At 40.8% G+C, this 23,284-nt stretch overlaps 1 protein-coding gene across 3 annotated transcripts in view; it reads right to left on the reverse strand.

Moving 5' to 3' along the window:
* GTDC1 (glycosyltransferase like domain containing 1) overlaps window positions 1–23,284 on the reverse strand; it is a 203,938-nt gene that overhangs the window by 61,450 nt on the left and 119,204 nt on the right. For all 3 annotated transcript variants that reach the window (XM_063429377.1, XM_063429380.1, XM_063429379.1), the window contains exon 6: window positions 3,705–3,814. In XM_063429377.1, coding sequence (XP_063285447.1) covers window positions 3,705–3,814 — 110 coding nt within the window. The remainder of the gene's footprint in view (window positions 1–3,704; window positions 3,815–23,284) is intronic.

Consider the following 23,284-nt stretch of genomic DNA (forward strand, 5'->3'; position numbering starts at 1 on the left):
TTACATTAAAAAGCCTACAGGCACGGGCTACAGACACCAGAACCACTACATTAAGCTGTAGTGCTTCTGGTGACTATAGTATCCATTTAATGTGAGGTAAATTAGAGACTAGTGCCACTAATAATATATTGCATTGCCTACTTACCACCAGATGAGGACAAGAGGCTGATGATGGGCTCAGTCTGGCTCCACAGGTCTGGTGTAGAAGAGGCTCTCTGGAGACTGTTTGTAACAGTGCTCACAACAATTAACGAACATGAAGCAGCTCTATTTTTTGGGGCCCCTTACACAGCTCAAGGTCTGGGCCCCCAGTGCTTGACCGTGAGCATGCCTACAATGCCCACCCATAAATCCACCTACATGGCCCACCCATGAGTTCTCTCACAGGGAGTGCAGTGTATGTGTGTAGGGGATGTGTTATTGTAGAGGATTTAATGTGTGTGTGTTCTTATAGAATGTAGTGTATAGGGATACCAATTTGTGTAAGGGATGTAGTGTGTGTATAGTGGATGCATTGTATGTTTCTGTGTGTGTGTGTGTGTGTGTGTGTGTAAGGGATGCAAGGTGTGTTTCTGTGTATGTAATAGAAAACAGTGTGTGTCTGTAAGGGGTGCATTGGGTGTGTAAGAGATGCATTTTGTTTCAGTGTGTAAGAGAATGAGTGTTTGTTTGTGTGGCTCCCTCTGCCAAACCCCTTAGTGGACTTCCCCCCCTCCTCCTCCAGTGGTCCTTACCCCCCCTGCCCTAGTGGTCCTTACTCCTCCCTCTGTGGTCCTTACTTCCCCCTCCCCCAGTGGTCCTTATCCCCCCTCCAGTGGTCCATATCCCCCCTCCTCCTCCCCCAGTGGTCCTTACTCCCCCCCTCCCTCTGTGGTCCTTATCCTCCCCCCCACCCCCAGTGGTCCTCCCCCTCCCCCAGTGGTCCTTTCCCCCCACCTCCCCCAGTGGTCCTTATTCCCCCCATCCCCTCCCCTCGTGGTCCTTATCCCCCCATCCCCTCCCCCCAGTGGTCCTTATCCCCCCATCCCCTCCCCCAGTGGTCCTTATCCTCCCCCCACCCCCAGTGGTCCTTATTCCCCCCATCCCCTCCCCCAGTGGTCCTTTAGCCCCCATCCCCTCCCCTCCCCTCCCCCAGTGGTCCTTATCCCCCACCCCCTCCCCCCCCAGTGGTCCTTATCCTCCCCCCACCCCCAGTGGTCCTTATTCCCCCCATCCCCTCCCCCAGTGGTCCTTTAGCCCCCATCCCCTCCCCTTCCCTTCCCCCAGTGGTCCTTATCCCCCCACCCCCTCCCCCCAGTGGTCCTTATTCCCCCCCAATCCCCTCCCCTCCCCCAGTGGTCCTTATTCCCCCCCAATCCCCTCCCCTCCCCCAGTGGTCCTTATTCACCCCATCCCCTCCCCTCCCCCAGTGGTACTTTTCTCCCCCCATCCCCTCCCCTCCCCCAGTGGTCCTTACCCTCCTCTTTTGTTCCTCCTGCCAATGTAGCGTCACCGGCGGACTAAAAAGAAGCGCTCACTGAGTCACGCTACATTGAGAAACCGGCAGGAGGGAGCGCTCTTCGCTTCCCTCCTGCCGGTCACTCAAATCCGGTGAGGAGCTGCACCGGTGATTTTGGGAGCAGGGATCCGGCACCCCCTGCTAAGCTGCGCCCTAGGCGGCTGCCTAGGTCGCCGTACAGGTAGCGCCGGCCCTGCACACACACATACTTTACAGCACAGAAACACACACACACTACAACCCCTTGTCACACCTATTACGCCACAAGCAGATTTTACATACACACTACAACACAGTCTCCTCTACACACATGCAATCTGACAAACAACCTCCAAAAAACATACAACTTCACCACAGGGAGAATTCCCACACATGCACACAACACTTGCCCCCCTTCTGGGCCCGTCCCACCTAGTGGGCAGCTCTGCCTTTAACTGTCTGGGCTGAATTTTTGTCACAGTCTGGCCCTAATTAGTAAAACAATGCATAATGCAGGAACAAGCTGTTTATGACACATAGTCTTGTGTATCAAAGATACCTCCAAGATGTGACATCTAAAAGTCTTCTTGGTTGACACATTGACTGATCTTCAGGTGAACGATTTATGTCCAGATCTTTCTATTTCCTATCTAGCTTTGCCTGTAAGATGAAGTGGGGTATCTCTATTTCTCCAGGTCAACGGATTGAGATATTCTTCAATAAAGAATATACAGAACTATTTGGATGACTACTTCTTAAAACCTCTGAGGTGTGCAGAGTCCATTGTCAACCACATTAAAAAATAACTATTTAACTAATACCAAACCGGACTCAACGTAAATCACCTGCATTCACCATAATGAACCTTGCTACGTTCACCAGTATATTAGCAGATAACTTTAGTGTATCTTTATCTGGTAGGAATTGGATATGATTGCTGCAGAGTTCCAACTGAGTTCTACTGAAAACATGACCCTTTTTGAGGCCTGGCAAAGCATGGATTTAAAGGAAATCTGCATGGTCTTTTGGCAAACTCACGGGAAAGAATAATTTTAGGGACCTGAACGTTCAAACTGAAGTCTGTCTAGAAAAAACATGTGGCATTAATACAGAAAATATATTGCACCCCCTCTTCCTGTGTGCTTTGCAGCATCTGAAATAGGCCAAGTCTAAAAGCTCCTCAGTGACTGCAACTGAACAAATATTATCATTATCTCTCGTATTATTTAAGGTCATCCACAACAATGTGGGTAAAACAGACTAGTCTGCTCCATGAAACTGAAACAGTTATTTTTACGTGAGTAATTAACAGGATATGCTGTATTATTTTTACAGGTGTCACAGATGAAATGGCTAGGAGCTGCGTGGGTGCAGTGGCAACCAGGACTTGTTTCAGAGCAGTGTCTCATAACATTGTTGCCAAGTTCTTCCTATTTGCAGTCTGTGCTACATAACCCAGCATGTCCACCCACAGGGAACACACACAGATGTTGACTCTGTAGCAGTATCAATTACACCCTGGACCCTACAGCGAGACAGTGATGAGAGCGAGACAGTAATGAGAATACACCCTCCTCCTAGTTAAGGTGTCTGTAAGGTCCAAGTAGTAAATGGCACCCGTGTGTTAGGACTTAATAGCAATCATGATAACAGTAGGTGACTGCACGCCTCATATGAAAGTAAAATGAGTAAATTATCATCTACTTAATAGGAAGAAAGGTGTGATTGCAGGGCAGGTACCTGTTATAGTTATTTACAAAGGGAAGTAGAAGACAAAGGACATAAACGGAGAGAAAGGATAAAAACCAGGGAAAAAGTAATACAGAAGTTACAGAAGAGTAACTCACAAGTAGGTGAAGACGGGGCAAATAAAAGATGGATAAGGAATTGGATAGACTTTTAAGTTATTAAAATATATTACAGACAACCATAATGAAAAAATAAAATTGAGCCTTATTTTTTTTCAGTGATGTCATCAGGAGAGGATTGAAGAATGAATATAATTCTAATATCACTTACGCCAACCGGCTGAGAGCGTTCAACATCTCAAAAGTCAATGTTTCATGATATTTGCCCTTTAAAAGTTTGTGCCTATAGAATAGGAGTAGCAATGTGATTTTATCACTTCTGGTGTAACAAAAGAAACACTGTTAGGCAACCACTATTTTTATTTGTGACAAGTACAATACAATAAAGTGTAAGAAGAAAAAAAAAGCAAAACATATACCTGGTACGTCTGTGAATGTCTCTCCGAGAACGGATACCGCGAAAGGCAGTCCGTGTTCTTTAAGTTTTAGCAGCACATTAAAGAAGGTTTCTGGGTCTTTATCGTGTTCCCTTAAAATAAATAAAAACAACAGAAATAAAATTGCTTGGTAAACTCACAAGAAAGAAGAAGAATTCTATTTCTTTCTACAATTATCTCATTTTTGGCTTTGGGAGCCTCAGGTAACTGAGAACATTGTCTTGTCTGCCCTCTAACATTGGGTCAGCTCTCTGAGCCTTTAGAGATTGTTTCAAATGTTCTGTAGCTTGGAGCCAATGACTTGTGATCATTACCCAATCAAGGTTCCGCACAGTATTTGTCAACTGTATAAAAGCTCCCATCATCAGTGCTGCCGACGCTAAGATAACACAGCAAAGAATCACACTTGTTTTTCCTATTAGAGGATGTTTTTTCTCCAGGTAATGGTACGAGTGCCCTGTTGTACTTAGATACGAGCTGTATGCCTACAGTAGCCTATCGTTCTTGATTGCTTTTGGCTGCAGCTCAAAATTCCTTAAATGTTAGAATAAAGAGGGCATGTGCATGATCATTTCAAAATGCCTGCAGATGCACTGACAACTTGAAAGCGGAATATGATTTAAGACGCTCACAAATACAGACTTCTCATTCAGCACTCATAGAAAATAATAATCATCATTTGCTACAGGGGGTGTAGTACCGTCTCTAAATCTAAAGGTGCTTTCAGTCATTTGATTTAAAAGAAAGAGAGTGTAATGGAAGAGTGCAACAAAGTGTGAGTTCTTTGGGGTTATTTACTAAACTGTGAATTGAAACTGAACTGTAATTACACAGTTAATGAATACTCACAGAGAGTGATCCTCTCTAGTAACACGTTAATATCCAGTTTGGCCTGTCCGTCTTTCCTACACAAGTTGTCCCCTTTTATTGTACTGGTTCTGAATATTTATTTGGATAATTGTATCTCAGAAGTCCACAGCAGAAGAATTCACAGTGCGGTGTATATGAATGTATCACAGAGCCCTACAGAAATTAGCAGTATGTATGAGTGTATCGCTGAACTCCACAGCAATAAAACGAACAGAAATGTGGTGTGTATATGAATGTATCACAAAGCCCTACAGAAATTAGCAGTATGTATGAGTGTATCGCAGAACTCCATAGCAATAAAACTAACAGATATGTTGTGTGTTTATGAATGTATCACAAAACCCTACAGAAATTAGCAGTATGTATGAGTGTATCGCAGAACTCCACAGCAATAAAACTAACAGAAATGTGGTGTGTATATGAATGTATCACAGAGTTCCACATGAATGTGAGGGACATATGAGTGTAATAAATCTCACAGGAATATGAAGTGGACGAGTATATCACTGAGACACAAAGCACTAACACTCACATGAACGTACATGATGTATGCGTGTATCACAGAGTCCCGATAAACTTTCAAAACAGCTGCCAAACCCAGTGTGCAAATTACCTAAGCCGTGTATAACAGCAATTTCCCTCCAAAGGGCAAACTTGTGGATAACCGGGTCCAGAACCAGAGAGGCACTGCACTTGTTTCAGAGTACAAACAGAAAACAAAAAGTGGAAGACGTAGTAAAGTAAAATAACAAAAACACAAAATATCTATTAACAATTACATGAGAGAGAGGGGAGTCTCTAACTACTAAATGCGTTTCACGCAAAGGGCGTTATATCAACAGCAATTAATGCTAGATGTGAGATGCTATCACAGCGGTTTGTAGCAATAAAACTGCAGGTAGTATGATGGTATCAAAAAACTCACAGCAATATGCACTGCGTCTTAATAGAATGCCCATGTATTGGATGTCAATGGCCCTTTAAGGGACACATGACGAAAATATTCCGTCATGGTTCCATTTTATTTCTGAAGTTGTGTCCTTAAGAGGTTAAGCAAGCAATAATTAATATATTGTCAGCTCAAAACACTTATATGGGTCTCTCCACGGAGCTCCGCTTGCACCCATAGACATTACGGCCCTATACCACGGGAAAAATAAAAAATATATACACCCGAGACGAGCAAAACCCCCAAACAGAGACAATGGGGAAGAAAAATAGAAAAAACCTGGGCTCAGTTACGCCTCGGCAGCCCGATATTAGACTCTCCTTCGAGCCTCCACGAAGACCCAAAATGGCGCCTGAAGCCTGTTACTCACCAGAAGCCTCCGCAGAAGAAGAGGACTCACTGCCCTCGCCTCGCTCAGAGGTCTGAGACAGCTCGCCGGACCCTGAAGCAGACGAGACCCCGGCCACAAAAGGGGATATAAAGAGGCTCTTGCTTGACCTAAGGCAGATCTGGAGAACGGACCTCCAGAAGGTCCAGACAGAAGTAGAGAACGTGCGCCGCACAGTCCGCGACCTGGAGACACGGGGACAACCAGGGACAAAAAACTCTATGACACGGATCAGAATCTACAGGAGCTCACACTACAGGTACGAGACCTGAGACGCTCGATGTCTATTATGGAGGCAAGGCACAGGCGAAAAAACCTGCGCCTTAGAGGTGTCCCCGAACACATAGAAGACGCACAGCCTCTGCCCTATGTCCATGACCTCACGACAGCCATGAGCATTAGAGGCCTCACAGACAGGGCACAAATCACCGTGGCTTTCAGGGTGCGAAAATACGCAGCAGCGCCCAAAGAAGCGCCAAGAGACGTCATCATTGTCATCAGGGACATCTCCGTCCGGGCCGCAATAATGACCCACGAAGGCCACAGAGTAGCAGTGTACCCTGATACACCGTTTTCAGCGCTAACAGAAAAACGGAAACTGGCGCCTGTGGCCAAGAAACTAAGAGACGCTAACCTGAGATACCGTTGGGGCATGGACGGATCCCTCACCACTGTCATCGCAGGTGAAAGCCACACACTTACCTCAACAGATGACCCTGACAGCTTCTTACAACTCGCAGGGCTGACGACAAGGCAACAGCAAGGGATCCCTCTGCCCGAAGATGCACTAGTGGAACCGGAGCACTGTCTATACCACAGGCACAAGCAAAACAAGGCACCGAGCAATGTGACAATAAAGAGACTGATACCTGCAGCCAAAGGGGAGCCAGAACGCAGACTCACTAAGTGACTCACTATTAAATGTATTGAAAATGTGTCTACTACCCAGGACTGCTGCTAAAATAGCGAGAGTTTACTCCTCACATACCTATCCACCTATATACAACCCATATGTTTACCAATTGTTTTACATTAATGGTCCTACACCTATATACTAACCATATGTATACTTGTTGTTTTACATTACTAATCACATACGAATCTATGTAACGCATAAGACAGATAATGATGTTAAACTATCTAAAATTTTCAATAAAACATAAATTGAAAGAAAAAAAAAACACTTATATGAACGGAATTTCTGGAAACTCTCAAGGTGACTTTTAAAACAAAGACTGTATAAAGAGAGAGGATCCGCTTTTCAGAAAGGTGCAATGCTGGGAATGAGTGCCAAGAAATCCAATGGCTTTTTCTATATGTTTCAAAATATATATATATATCTTTCCTGAGAGAACATTTTAATTAGCATACGTTACGGAATTTCAAAGTCCTTTAATAATTGGTAAGCAGCAACAGAGATGTATTCTTTTGATGAAATGTACACCATGTGCAATGGCTTTTTAGTGAATAAGTTAATGAACTAAACCAGAAGCAGATCGGAAGGACTAAACAGAATATATTTAGAAGTTCTGCTAAGAGAAGATCAGAATACAAAAGCAGCTACAATTCCAATTTAAAGTAACAACTGTGTCATTTTTTTTTTCTTTTCAAACAGAATTGTAATTACCAGAGATTTCAGAGTTCCAAATATATTTTGGCATTAAACGTGTATTTCTGCATTGCACTAAAAAAGGACTTTCAAGTTGAAATGAGAATGGGTAATGAATGGAATGCAAATAACGCACATGGGTGGGACTAATGGGATGAGCATAAAACACATGGGTGGGACTAACAAAATAAGCAAGATGTATGTAGGTGGGACTAATAAAATGAGCAGAATACACATGCACGGGACTAAAAGGATGAAGCATAATGCACGTAGGTGTAAGTAGCCAAAGGGATGAGTATAATGCACATGGGTGCAAATAATGGACATAGGTGGGATTAATGGGAAGGGTATGTAAGTGCTTGGCTTAAAATAATAGCAGATATAGTCTATGATCTGGAGTGCCAAGATTAACATTTACTGGACGAAAACAGAAATTCAACTTAAATTTACATTAAAACAGAAGCAGCCATCACCATCGTGTGTGTCTATTAGGCAGATCTGGGTATTTTTTTAGATCTTCCAGTGACATCTGCCCATATGGGCAAAGGAAGTAGGCAGCACTAGGAAATTAGTTTAAGTGTGTCCATAAAATGGGGTCAACCTCTCAAATACACAAGGCTTATATATTTGTTTGGAAACCTCTTTCTGTTAACCATGTGTGTGGAAATAATTTAAATGTTATTTCCCTACATACATACTTCTAAACCATTTCTGAATGCCAAGATTGGCTTAAGGGTTTCCCCACAAAACTAATGAGAATTCAACCCATTATCATAATCTGCTCCCTAAAGATACAAGATCCCCACTTTGTACTGTCACATCTACAACATCGATGGTTCAGCCAGAGTTTGAAGAGAGAAAGATGGTGGCATAAGCATAGGTATCTTCTTTTTTTTTTTTTATTTAACTTATTTGTTTCTTGGCCTATAAAAGATTGAAAAGATTTAAAGGTAAATTGACCCTGCCATGAACTGAACTTGAGATACTGGATTCCTGGTAAACAAACAGGATATTGTTATCAGAATTAGTCTGCCATTGGTTGTTAATCGCAAAATAGATTCAATGTAATCTGTAAAATCACAAGCAAATGCATAGACTTAATTTCACAGACTTTACTATTAACGTGACGTAAAGTCATGATTTTATAACGACACGGAGGCGAGTATTATGCTGCACTCTTTCTTTATGTCCCTCAGCAGCAAAGAAAATATATAACATTCAAACGGTATGATAACAATAAATAGCATGAGAGGTATAGCTTTCTAGCGACAGGAACAGCCAATCAGATTCCACTCTCCAGCATATTAGGCGATGATGCGTAATCTACTTCCTCTTTCTTGTGATCCCGAACAAAGACAAACATGTCACAGAACAGGGAAACACCAACAAGAAGAGCATGCCAGTAAAGGTGCAATGTCAAATCAAGCTAGAAGAGAGAGGAGAGCTATGGTAATATCCGAGTATAGAACTGGGTGTATGCAAAAATCACACTGTCATCAAGTATAAATGTACGATAATAATTAGGAGTAGTCTAAACTGAACTCTAGACACTTCGAAATTGGATAATTTTATACCAATATATATATTATTGGATAATGAAGTCAACTTACCCATATCCACTTCCATCCAAACCTGGGTTCCAGCGGATATAGAAGAACGGTAGAGGTTCACTGTGCGATAGGCCTTACCATCATCAAAGAGTGAAATGAGGAATTGGAGGATTGAAGTCAGAGGAGCCGATATAAGATCCATGTTTCGTTGCAGGCACCAACCATGCCATCTGCTCCAAGTAGACTTATAAGCCTGTCTCGTGCTGGGTGCCCATGGGTCTTTGAGAAGATGGATAGTTGATTCTGAAACTCCATCGATTGACCAAGGTCCCCTGAAATCAGACACACCATGAGATGTAGAAGGTCTTGGAGAACCAGGGGATAGGATAGTCCGTCTGGATCTTGAAGGAGGCAGTCAAGCGATGGGAGAAGGCATGGTAAGTTGATAGCCATCTCTAGAAGAGGAGGAAACCATGGTTGGAACGGCCACAGGTGAGTCACAATCAGCAGAGTCCCGGACTGGCGTTGTAGTTGCAGTAGGCAATGGGGAATCAATGCGAAGGGTGGAAAAGCATAGTTCCTTACGGACGACCAATCTTGAGTGAAAGCATCCGTTGCTATTGCAGCTGGGTCTGGTCTCCAACTGAAGAACGTGGGAAGCTGTGTATTCAAATAGGAAGCGAAAAGGTCTATGTCCAGTGGGCCCCATAAATGCTGGATATCCTGGAAGACTCTTGAATCCATATGCCAATCGCTGGAATCCCTGACGTGTCATGAATACCAATCTGCTGTGGTGTTGGAGAGACCGGGATATATTCCCTGTGACAGGCAGAATTGCCAAAAACCCTGTGCTGTCTTTGCCAGTACCTTTTGATTTCGTACCTCCTAGATGATCGATGTAACGGACAGCTGATATATTGTCCATCTTCAGGAAATTAGAGCACTGGGCTTGAGTTGAGGAGAAGCTGTGGATAGTGAATGAGCAGGCCAGGAGTTCTAGACAGTTGATATGGAGAGTTGATTCGTAATCGGACCATCTGCCACCAGTAGAGACATCTCCACAGCGAGTACCCCAAATCTGATGCTGCGTCGAATATGGCACGACAGTTCCACGCGTCCATGTGAAGAAGCCACCATTTTAATTAGTCTTTCGCTTCTGAGTCCAGAATGACCATATCAGTTGGATGTGCCTTCCCTCAAATTGGAAGTCTGTTAGCGTTGTAGGGCTTGATAGTGAAGAGGGTCCAGAAAAAAGGCTTGTATGAGAGTAAGTTGGGGGGCGCCAGTGTGCACCTGATTTCCTTCTTGATATCGGATAGTTTTGACATCGGAAGATGCAGGGTCTGAAGAGTAGAATCTATGATGAGACCCAGAAATTCTAAATTCTATGAGTTGTTTAGGCGTCACTATGTATTTTTCCCAATTGACTAGGAAGCCTAGATTCTGTAACAGAGTCAAAATCCAGTACATATGAGTTTTTAGGAGTTGAATAGACTAAACCATGAGAAGGATGTTGTCTAAGTATATTATCAGACGTTTTCCCCGACTCTGTAACAGCACGATCACAGGCTTCATGAGTTTGGTGCCATGGGGCTGAAGACAGCCCGAATGGGAGGCATGTGAACATCCATTTCTTTCCTTGCCAAATGAACTGCAGGAAATATTGGTGTTGTACTGCAATAGGCACTAAAAGGTAGGCATCCTGTAAATCCAACTTTGTCATCCAATCTGATAGTTGGAGAAGATCGCGTAAACAATATATCCCTTCCAACTTGAAATGGTGATAGGTTACATAAACGTTGAGCTGTCTCAAGTTTATCACTGGGCGGACACCTCCGCCTTCTTTGGCAACCAGGAAGAGGTTGCTCACGTAACCCGGAGTAGACCTTGGAATTTCTATGATGGCTTGTTTGTGCAAGGTCTGCATCTTGTTGGGGAAAAACAATTTCCCTTGGTGGGGAATATTGCACTGGCTGAGACAGGAAATCTATGGTATAACCTTTCACAGTGTTTTGTATCCACATATCTGAAGAAATGAGAGACCATACATGGAAGAAATTAGTCTGCCCCCCCCCACACCCCCACCAATAAGGAAAAATGTAGATTGAGGGGACTTATCAAAAGGTCGTCGTCCTGAAGGGGCATTTGAATTATAAATCAAACTACGTTGTGAAAAGAAGGCTGGTGGATTGAGATGTTCCAGGAAACTGGCCTGTCCTGCATTGGAGCCTCAGTTCTGCCTAAATGAACTTTTGGTAATATGGCCAGACAGATGGCTCCTGGCTCTTCCGGCCCCACCAAAAAACCTAGGGTTAAATACTTTGCGCATATTTAATTGCGCTTTATCTAAGGCAGTAAATGTGTGTACGAAAGAACCGAGTTCTTTGACAAGTGAGTGACGGTTGGAACAGTAAAAAGGCTCACGAAAAATGGCGCGAAAGTGCCGAACAGGGAACAGAAATCCCTGAGATCTATTTATAAAACTGGGCTCAGGGAGGTCCAGAAAAAACAAGCAATTACATACACAAACTAGCTAAATCAAATGTTTAATAAATCAATATAAATCAGTGAAATCCATAAATCTACAAGCAAATTATACCAAGAATAAACTAATGTATTAATATTGTAGGAAATAAGTAATAATATACGGTAAATAAAAACATCAACTACACTACCACATATTAAAAGAAGATAATAAAAATTGTTAAAAGATTTAAAAGATCCCACAGTTAAAAAAAAACATGGGACCTGGTGTTACGTAACACCATCGCCTATTATGCTGGAGAGTGGAATCTGATTGGCTGTCACTAGGGAGATATACCTCTCATGCTATTTATTGTTATCATACTGTTTGAATGTTATATTTTTTCTTTGCTGCTGAGGGAAATAAAGAAAGAGTGCAGCCTAATAGGAGCCTCAGTGTCTTAATAAAATCGGATACTGTGCTAGCCAATATTGAAGCTCCTTAAAGGAACACTATTATGCTTAATTCCGGACCCTACAGTGCAAAACCCACCATTAAGGTGGCTTGTGCCCCCCCACCTACCCCCGTTAAAAGCATGAAAAACTCACCTTATTCCAAGCGTCGTGCGGGTCCGCCAGGACTGACCCGCCCCCTTGGTGACATCAAAATTCCCGATTTTTTTGCCAATCCACTGCTTTCCAATGGGAAAAGCATTGGGTTGGTTTAAAATCTGCAAGGGGGTGGGGCCAAGCACCGTTTTGGCCAATCAGCACCCCCTCATAGAGATGCATTGAATCAATGCATCTCTATGAGTAAAATTCAGCCTCCCCATGCAGAGCGTGGGGACGCTGAACAGCAGAGCTGCCTACTGAGCAGCACTGATCCAGGAATCCCCTCCAGTGGCCATCTGAGGAGTGGCCACTTAGAGGTGTCCCTAGGGGCAATGTAAATTTTCTGCAAAAGCAGTGTTTGCATGAAAATGCCTGAATATAATGATTATACTCACCAAAACAACCACATTAAGCTGTAGTTGTTCTGTTGACTATAGTGTCCCTTCAATGTGTGCACTCCCATTTCTGTATAAACAAATCAAAGTTATATCACTTAAATCGTACATTCTAGATATTTAATCTATGCATTTGCTAGCCATTTGGCTAGTCTAATTAATACACTAGATGGTCTATATATGAATTCCATGCTTTAATTTAATGGCGGGCACATTAAATAAATAAAGCTAAATTTTGTTTTTATTTTATCAGAAATATCTTCAATAAAAATAAATATATTTGTAAGAGAATTATTGTTATACAAAAAAAAAAACATTAAAAAAAACCCAAAAACTTTTACACTGCGCTCAAAAAGTTTTACTTTTTTTGAAGGTCAAGCAACGTGTAAACACATAGTGGTTGAGAAGAAGAAGAAGAAAAAAAAAACACCTCTAAATAGCTCTACTGGGCTTACATCTCACTCCTTAGGTGAGGTATTAGCAAAGCTTATTTATTTTCATTTCCACGGATTTATTTTGCTCATTCCCTTGTGATCAGGCTGATTTCCATGATGCGTCTCATCTTAATTTTAATACCCATTTTAAACATTATATAGACACAAGCATTTGCCATGAAATAATGAAACCATTTCAAAGGGAACGAAAAAATAACAAGTCAGGGCAAAAAAGTAAACTCACTTTTTTTTTTTTAATTAACGGATACATAGCCTGTACCATATAAATATATATATATGTATTTTTTTTTTTTTTTTAAATCACGGAAAGTAAGGTTAATTAACATAAAAAGCTCACTAGTTGAGATGCTGGGTTTTGTATTTTAGCCAAGACGCAGTTAGTGTCTTGATTTCCAAGTAATGACCTATTTCCTCTAATGAGTAACATTAACCCCTGACTGTAGCTGTCCTGGACTTAATTGTCAAGTGAAGCTAAAAGAGAAGTGTGCAGGTATGTGGTATATTGGATCATTTTATTACAAACCCCTAATAAATAAATCTGTTGTCAGGGAAACAAGAACATCGTCTGCATCCTCCCTCACCCCCGTCTTATTTCAAAGATAAGAGATTTTCACACCAAGCTTTATAGGAGACAGGAGCTATTTAAAACATATAACTGCAATTAAAACACTAACCAGTCTAATTTGTAATGTGTTGTTTGAGAATACGGGACAACTTGATGGTGCCCTTATCTTTTACTGGCTCAGAGCAAATTTTGAAAAGTTCACCTGCTGGCAAAAATGTTTTGTTTTTGCTTTTTCTTTCTTATTTTATGGATGGACTTGGGTCCTGCGTTTGGTTTTTAAATTGAAACTAAAAATAGAATAACACTCCCATGTATACAGTTGTAATCAAAATTATTCAACCCCCATTGAAAATTAGGTTTATTGTCAAAATATACAGACTTTCAGCAGTTTGCAATGAACAAATCAAACAACAGCAATTGAAATAACTCAACACTCAATGAATGCTTCAAGTGGTTTCCCAAAATAAACTGAAAATGCAACTTATAATGACTTCTCCAGTCTCAAGATTATTCAACACCTTCATGGTGAGCATCTTTAGTAATTAGTAGAGCCCTCTTTTGATGTTATGACCTGCTGCAAACAGGATGCATTGCCAGACACCAGCTTCTGGCAGCCTTCCTGAGGAATCATAGCCCATTTCTCATCAGCAATGGCCTACAGTTCAGTAATATTCTTGGATTTGCATGCTGCAACCACCTTCTTCAAATCCCACCCAGTGATGGCCACTGTAGAATTTTCCAGTACTTCTTCTGCAACTAAGCCTTGGTGGAACTTGAGGTATGCTTGGGATCATTTTCTTGTTGGAAGGTCGTTTTCTCCTAGGATTTCCTGATACTTCAATGAATCCATCTTGCACACACTGCAGGTTTCCAGTGCCAAAGGATGCAACGCTGCCCCAGAACATCACCGAACCGCCACCACCATGCTTAACTGTAGGCAGAGTTTTCTTTTCAGCATATGCTTCATTCTTCTTCCTCCAGACATACTGCCGATCCATTGGACCGAAAAGTTCCAGTTTTGTTTCATCGCTCTACAGAACAGAATCCAAAAACTTCTGCGGCTTATTTATATATATATATATATATATATATATATTTTTTTTTTTTATAAAGGAGGAGATCCGGAGATGTTCATAAACCAAAATACTAAGGGCCTCAATAGTTTATTACAGGGGTTCCCAACCCAGTCCTCAAGTACCCTCTACCAGTCCAAGATTTAGGGATTACCCTGTTGAGTCTAAAGTGTTTTTTTTTTCTTTTCTAAAACCACCCTTGACACAACTGGTAATCCCTAAATTCTGGACTGTTAGGGGGTGCTTGAGGACTGGGTTGGGAACCACTGGTTTAGTACAATGTCTCTAGAACCCCTTTGTGGCATTATGTTTCTTGTCAAACATAGTTCAACGTTATGTATCTCTAAACATACGGTTAGTGTTGGCACAATACATAAATATAATTGTATGCTATAAAAAAAGTTATTTTTGTTATGACAGATCAAGTTCTCTTTAAAAAGCAGCGAAGTGAAAATGTAATTAGATTGTATATAACAGAGAATTATGATATTAGATGCATTCTTCGATTATCTGTATGAAAATATTGTAAATTGTATTTAGTCTTCCCCTCTGCCGTCATTCTTTAGGTGAGATGTCATTTAACAGAAAATGTTGGTGCTTTGTTGAAAGAAAAAAGAAAGAAATAATAATAATTTCACCAATCACAGTTCAGTATTATTGCCTCTGCTAGTGTCACTGACAATTTGAAAGCAAACTCTGAACGGGCAGCAGTTGGAAAAAAAGGCTGATTGGATTTTATGTTTTCCCAAAATCACCTTTTCTTTGGTCTAAAATTTCCAATTCTATCGTCAAGTTTTCACAATGTGCAGTTTCAGGAGTAAGCTGAAATGTGTAAAAAGTTAATTTTTTAATAAAATTCCAAGGACCCTGGACAGAGGAATACATTGCAAACCTCAATATAATTCAAGGATAAAAGCCTTTATATATACTCTACATACTAACTAGAAACATATTTCCTTTCAAGATGCCTTTATTTAAATTACATGTTTTGTATGTCTTTTGGCAGTCCCTCTCACTGCTCAAGAAGGAAATAAATATTTTATTAAGCAAATCAAAATGGCGTTCTCATTTACTGGCCAACACAAATTCACTATGTCATTGAGAGATGATGCCATATTCACAGGAATAGTGATGTCCCGAACAGTTCGCCGGGAACCGTTCGCCAGCGAACATAGCCGCGCGATGTTCGGTCCGCCCCCTATTCATCATGGAGGTGGGAGGGTCTGGGAGGGAGGGTCTGCTGCTGATTGGCTGGAATGTGTCTGCTGACTGTGAGGTACAGGGTCAAAGTTCACTCAATGATGACGAATAGGGGGCGACCGCGAACACGCTATGTTCGCCGGCGAACTGTTCGGGACATCACTACACAGGAAACATGACATCAACCCTGTATTAGCGAACAGAATGGTATTTGTGTAAATTAGAAAATATCTCAACGTTCTCGAGAATAGGCTTAGTGATATTCGGTATTCTGCCAGGTAAAACCCCTTTTTAATCTGTTAATTACTTTGCCTATACATTGAGCTAGACCAACCAGGCAACATATGTATAGCTTGGCAGGAATGTAACTATTATATTGTGAGACCACTGCCATTTCTGCTCCAGCCGGCAAATAGCTGTACATATTCTTCATCTGTGTCAAACCAGGTGTGATTATAATCTGTCCCAGAATGCTTTCTGATCTGGACAGACAGCAAAGGACGGCCAAGTAATCTGCATAAATACATATAAGAGACATACCACCACGTAATAGATTCCCTCGGAATGTGATATCTCAGGGTGTCGTCCATGTACCTCCAAATGCAAGTAATATAACAAACCAGCAACACTGTAAAAATAAAGCCAGAAAGGCTTTCTTTCCATCCATGTGAACCTGGTATTGTGGGTCTGTTATTTGTTACTAAGGCCAGGTATATAGAGTACCAGAGCATGGAAGACAGCTGAAAAGTATAATTTCTAAATATTTGCTACTCTCTACATTTGGAAGTTGTTGCCGAAGTCCTATGCATAGACAAAATCATTAGAACATTGGAATCTGACCTTTTATAACCTATGCCAGGGTCCCTTTAAGATGATAAACTCTAGGGCAGAGCTAGGCAACCTTCGGCACTCCAGATGTTGTGGACTACATCCCCCATAATGGTCTTACACCCATATCGTTGGCAAAGCATCATGGGAGGTGTAGTCCAAAACATATAGAGTGCCGAAGGTTGCCTATGCCTGCGTCTAGGGTCTGATATTCTAAAAGAATTTATCGGAGATCTATTCCTTTTTTTCACTCCGCGGGGGGAAACAGGTGACATTGTATTTAGGAATAAGTAGCTGGCGAGTAAAACCTATTGTGCAGATTCTAGTACTAGCACTTAAAGACCTTACATGTGAGCTTTTAATTACATTTTTTATTGCAGCATACCAGCACCAGAGTTAGAAAAGGTTTATACTGCAGGAAATATTATTCAACCATTAGACGATAGTGTAGAACACAACAGGCTTTTGATTTGTACCTGCACGATACCTCATTTTGCAAAACTAATAGCTAGCACGGGCTCGAGACTGCTTGACACTTGTACGGTCAGCAGAGTTTGAAAACTAAGCAGTTCTTCTATTCCTAATACCAATTACTTATTATGTACCCATGATAATACCAACGCATGGCCTGGGGAGTTGTACAATAGGCTTGTAACATATATTTTAGATGACAGCACCCATGTCTTCTCATACTTCCCATGAATTCATAATTGATTTAATTAATATCTTATAAGAAAAGAAGGATATGTTGTTTAGTGCTGCATGCACACTCCGTTAGCTTTCTTCATCTCAAAGCCATTCGCATCCTATTTCAATACGCTTTCATTTCACTGGGAAAAAAGTGCAAGTGTTTTGAAGTTTATTGAAAACATGATGCCTTTAAGATGTATCCGTAGAGAGCTTTTGTAGTATTCACTAAAGAAAATCCACTTTGTTCCCGGAGATCTACACATTACTTTTCCATATGAATTTTTAAAGCTATTTTGCATATTGAGAAAATAGTGGAAAAACTAGAGCAGGGGTTCTCAACCTTGTCCTCAAGGACCCCCTACCAGTCCAGGGTTTAGGGATTACCTGGGTGTGTCTAAGGTGAGGACTGGGTTGAGAACCCCTGAACTAGAGGTATCTTTTATAATGTAATCGTTTAGCTCGCAAATATGAGAGGGGCAGCAGGTTTAGCAACATAAGAATTAAGTAAACGTTCTACAGTAAATAAACATAAATAAATAAAAACATATTTTCCCCATTTAATTCTCTCTCTTTGTTAGTCTTGTCTTCTTTTTCTCAGATAATAGGTCGCACTTGTGGTTTTCACTTCAGTTAGTAACATCTCTCTTTAGTTCGTTACACTGTCGCTTGCGCTCTCGCTCTCCGTTAGCTGTCTCATTCACTCCCTCTCTCGTATAGTCTCTCTTGCACTCGGTCTTTCTTCCTTTCTGCTTGTCGTTTTCGTTCTTTTTCTCTCCGTGAGTCTCTCCCTCTGCCAGTCTCTCTTTTTTTCTATATAGTTTAATATTTTTGGATGCACTTTTAAAATTATTTTTTTAACATATTAAAATCTCAAAACAACAAATCATATATGAAAAAAAAAAAAAAACAATATATCAAAATATTTTTCACAATATTAAATCGTTTCAAAAGTTTATCCAAAAGTATTAAATCATTTGGAAAGCTTATCCAACCATAATATATCGAGGACTTTGTCATATGCTTTCTTTTAGTTGAGTTATTTTGCTGTCTCTCCCACTTTCATTTCCCTCTCTCGTGTTTTACCTGTTTTCTATTTTGTCTGTCCCTTAGCCCTTATCACACTTATTATATGTTAATCTCTCTCCCCTTGTCTTTCTGTTAGCTTGTCTCTGGTGCTGCCTGTTTGTCTCTCACGCTTGTGTATATTTTATATAATATGACTATATATATTTCTCTCCTGTCTCTTGAGAAAACCCATAAAAAGCAGGAGTGAGACAACTGCAAGGTGCATCGTCCTTTGCACATTCTCCTGGGTGACAAGTGTAATTTTCAAACTAAAACTCCCATCACTCACCCAAACACTTGCATACACCACTTGTAGGCTATGCTGGAGAAGTATGCAGTTATATAATTACATTGCTTAACTGAAACAGGCCATGACATCCACACATTATTTTTACTTTAACATCACAATCTATTTTCACCTGTACATTTGCCAGTAATATGGTTAAAGGGTTACTCCAAGCTCGTTGCAGTGGTTATTAAGCCAAGTACTCTGGTCCAGTTTCCCGGCATTGGGACAAACCGGTTTACAATGGTTTACATTGTTACATGGGTCCTCTAAAAGCTGGAAGAAGTGCATCAGGCTTCTGCAGAGATGCAGAAACCAGATGCCAATCCAGCCAACCATTCATTGGCTGAGAGTGTCAGCTGAACTCTTTCACCTAATGAATGACTCTTTGTCTTTGTCCATGGAATATGCACAGAATTGACATTAGCCAGACAATAACTCTTTTTCCAGACTGGCTAATGGCACCCCAATGACTCTGCTGTTGGTAATGTCTCTGTGTGCAGCTAACCCCTACACGTAGATACTCCAGGCACCATGACCACTTCAAATCACTGAAGTTGTCATGGTTCTTAGCGTAAGCATTTATTTAACAAAATCCATAGGACAAATTGTTTCACATAAACATGGCCTTAGAGAAATAACATTTCACCAAATGCAGTTGACATATTAACGTACCACCTTGATGTTGTAGAAGCAAGGGAAATAGGTACATTGTACAGGTCTAAGTCTTAAAATAAGGACAGCACTGAAATTTGTAGAAGCCTCAATTCCCTGTCTCTGGGGGTTTGTTTGTAAACTCTGGTATTGGTCGAATGTGCTTGCGGCACAGAACCGAGTAACATTGTTTTCTAGATCTAGATTCATGTTTGATAAAAAAGAGTCAATCCCACCCAGACCTCTTCTTTTCCTCATTCAGTCACATCACTGAAGCATAATAACCGCAACATTCATAACCGCAGCAGCTCTAGAATGAAGTTGTAGTTTGATTTTATTTCAGGGGAAATAGGAGTTATTATTAACAGATATCGGTTTAGAGTTGTCATTTTGCATAAGTGAAAATAAATATGTATTTCTTGCCTAATCAAAAAATCTTGCAAAATCACTTGTGACATTTTGTGTGAGACAGGTTCTCGATTTAAATGTGTTAAAATATCTTTTGCATGAGAACATGCCCTTAAATGGAATCCCCCCTCTCTCTATTCTTCCCGAATCTCTGCCTGTCAAGGATTATTGTGTGCAACTTCTGCTGACGGCAGATAAATAACAGACAGTATTTTAGCGGAGTTGCTTGGGTCTCCGCAGAGTAATTTGTTTTCTCCATCCCGCCATGTCTTTAGTATTTTGTATGAATGGATGAAGTAATGTGTTATTAATATCAAAGTATTGTAGCTAAGGCAGTGTGTGCTATGATATGTATAGGAGAGAGTGGGCATGTAATATACTTTGTGTATGTATATATAGATATTTAGTATTTTAGTTACTGTTCATATTCAACTCCATTTCTCAAGTCACTGCTTGGGAAAAACCTGTCTTGGGCGCAGCATTTCTGAGAAATGGTATTTCCACAATTCTCCCAGAATGCCCGGCTGGGCATCTAAACAGCACAAACAAGCAACATGTCTCAGGCTTCATTTTACATTAAATGCCCTCTTAAGAACGGAATACTGTTTTAAATATAGCTTTTTTTTAAAACCAAAAGTGTGATCCAAAAGGGCCAAAGACTCTCACACACCATGGACTGTGAAGTCTTAAAAACCCAGAAAGGCTTGGTTCTGGTCCACACACTATATATATGGACCTCGGTTTAATTCTGTCAGCCATTATTAACAGTCGATACTTATCATCTTGTTTCGGCCAATTTATTTATTTATTTTTATCGAATTTCAGCTGGATTTAATGCCAGGCGAAATTCAAGCAGCCAAACTCGATAAGTTGGTTGGTTGACCGAAATAAAACCACTAACCGTAAGCACATTTATTGGACTTTTGTATTGAATTAAAAAAAAAAATACAATAAAAAAATTAAAAAGCTTAAGTCATCAATATGAACCCCATATTAGTATACAGGAGGTATAATACGGGTGGGAGTAAGCATTTTCCTGTCTTGCAAAGCTCATTCTGCGCAGAGCAATTGGAGAGTGATAACCAAATGTATTTTTAATTGGGGAGTTGCTGAGTGCTTGGGGAGCCCTTGAGAGGGTGAAGCTTGGTCACAATGTTGAGGTGGACAATGGCATGTCAACTCCCCTACTGTCATTAAAGGGTCACTCCAGGCACCAAAACAACGTCATCTATCTATATTATGGTGCAGGAGGCTACTGGAGGCACTCTTACGGTCAGCTGATGCTCTCAGCCAATCAGTGACTCCCCTTTCACTAAACTGGCTTGGTGAAGTATGTTTCTTGGCAAGCCAATTATATGAATGGGCACCCACTGATTGAGTGAGAGCATCAGCTGAACGCTCTCAGCCAATCAGCGGCACCCCTGCCCAGTGGCACTCTGCTCTTCCTGAATCTAAAAATTCAGAAGTCGGATGCCGCCTGTGGGGAGTGGACATCACCACTGAAGGCAATATAGGAGTTAAACTGTATGAGAAAAGTTCATTCCCTTGTGGTAAGAGGGCATCCAGGGGCCTCCTGGCACCATAACAATTTGTCTACATTCAGATGAAGTTGTTTTGCTGCCTGGAGGGTCCCTTTAATACACTCCATCCGAAACCTATGTGTAAGGGTGGTGGACAAATGTACGATGCCCCCTTACTATATTTTTAAATATCCACTCCCTTGTATTAGCAATTAGGTATGAATAGTCAGGGGCTTCACAATGTTTAGTAGACATGCCCTCATCTGCGACTTGGCAAGTGGGGAGCCTAAGGGAGGAAGGTATTAAACCTCCCTTATACTAGAATGGCCCCATAGTCTTATTTTTAACTCTTTGCCTGCTGTCTGCTAATGCCGAAGTAAAAAAGCAAACCTTTACTAATAATTTTGAGTTGTCAAATCCAATACGGCCATTTATCTAGCAATATGTCCAGTTTTGGTCTCTAAGTATATTTTAACACAAGCATCATACAAAATATCTGCTAAATGACACTGTATTGATATAATCAGGCCTAGACGTAAACACAGCTGAAGGAAAAACATGGGATTATTTATATATATATATATATATATATATATATATTTTTTTTTTTTTTAATGAATGCCGACAAGAATCTTTATTTTCTCATTTATATGCGCCAATTAATGAATAAACTGTCTTTTATTTTTATTATTTTTTTTCCTCTCCTCTGAGCAAATTTACATAAATCACTTGACAAAGCACCTTCGCTCTGAAGGGCAGGAGTTCAATGTTCCGTATTTGCATAGTCTCCCCCGAAGACCATACATGCCATTGGAATTTTCATTGGAGAACCTTGCTGTGTACGATCTCTAATGGGCACAGAACAGTGAATTTTAAAGAAACTGATTGCTACCCCCGTAGCTTCTAAATATCTTCCTAGCCCTGGATGCATCTGAAAGAGGGGGGGGGTGAGAGGAAAAAAAAATACAAAAATAAAAAAAGAAGTGAAATTATCCCAGCAGAGTCCATTCTGCAAAGAAACATCATCATCATATGCATCATCATCATCATCAGTACTCCATGCAGGATCCAATAGTTCTGGCACAATATTGCTAGCCATTTATCTGTTGTCAGCACAGGTTACACAGTGTAATCCTGGACTGCCTTAGAATTAGGATGTCTTTGATGTCCTCAGAAGAGTTTTTTGCCTGAAGGCTTTACCAATGCTCTGCAGCTCAATGTTTATTCCTCATAATCTTCTTCTCATCTCCAGGCTAGCAGTGACAGATGGTTATGGGCACACAATAGTATTAAGAGTTTGATAATTTTTTTTTATTTTTTTTAATGCTCTGCTCTCTGTACAACAAATAGCTATAAGACGCAAGCCACGGAACTGACATGGTTCACTTAGGTAATGGCAAACAAACAGCTCGGGTTGATACGTTCTGTCATTTTTTCCTGCTTGTTTTCATTGTATACTCTCAAAGGTAAACTATATTAACCTTATAGAGAGTTATTAAAAAGATATATCTATATGAGCGCGCCGTGCCTTGCGTTTTAGTCTGGTTGTCCTATTTTTTTTATTTTATTTTTTTTCCTTTTGATTATGAAAAGGAATGCTGCTGACATATTGAACAAATATCGAATGTCAACATAAATTTTTACTGTGTGATAATATTCTCCTTTATATCGCTGGGTGTCACGCAGGAACCGGTGGATGATGCATTGCAGTAAACAACGCAAACGAAATTAGTTCTCTTGTCAGCTTCTACCTTGTATGTCCCCAGGCATCTGTAAAATTGACTGCACGCTAGATTTTCAAAATTAGCCTTAATGTTAGTTGTGTAGCTGGCAACCTCTGAGTTTCAAATGTTCTTCCTATATTACCCGTACGGATGGATGTGTTTCTTTAATATTTTGGCATTTCAGCTCTGCTGATGAAGCTTTTTTTCCCCCTCAACCCCGGCCCGACCCTCCCCCCTCGTACAAATTAAAAATAATTT

This window comes from Pelobates fuscus, chromosome 8 (assembly GCF_036172605.1).
Source record: "Pelobates fuscus isolate aPelFus1 chromosome 8, aPelFus1.pri, whole genome shotgun sequence".
Taxonomy (NCBI): Eukaryota; Metazoa; Chordata; class Amphibia; order Anura; family Pelobatidae; genus Pelobates; species Pelobates fuscus.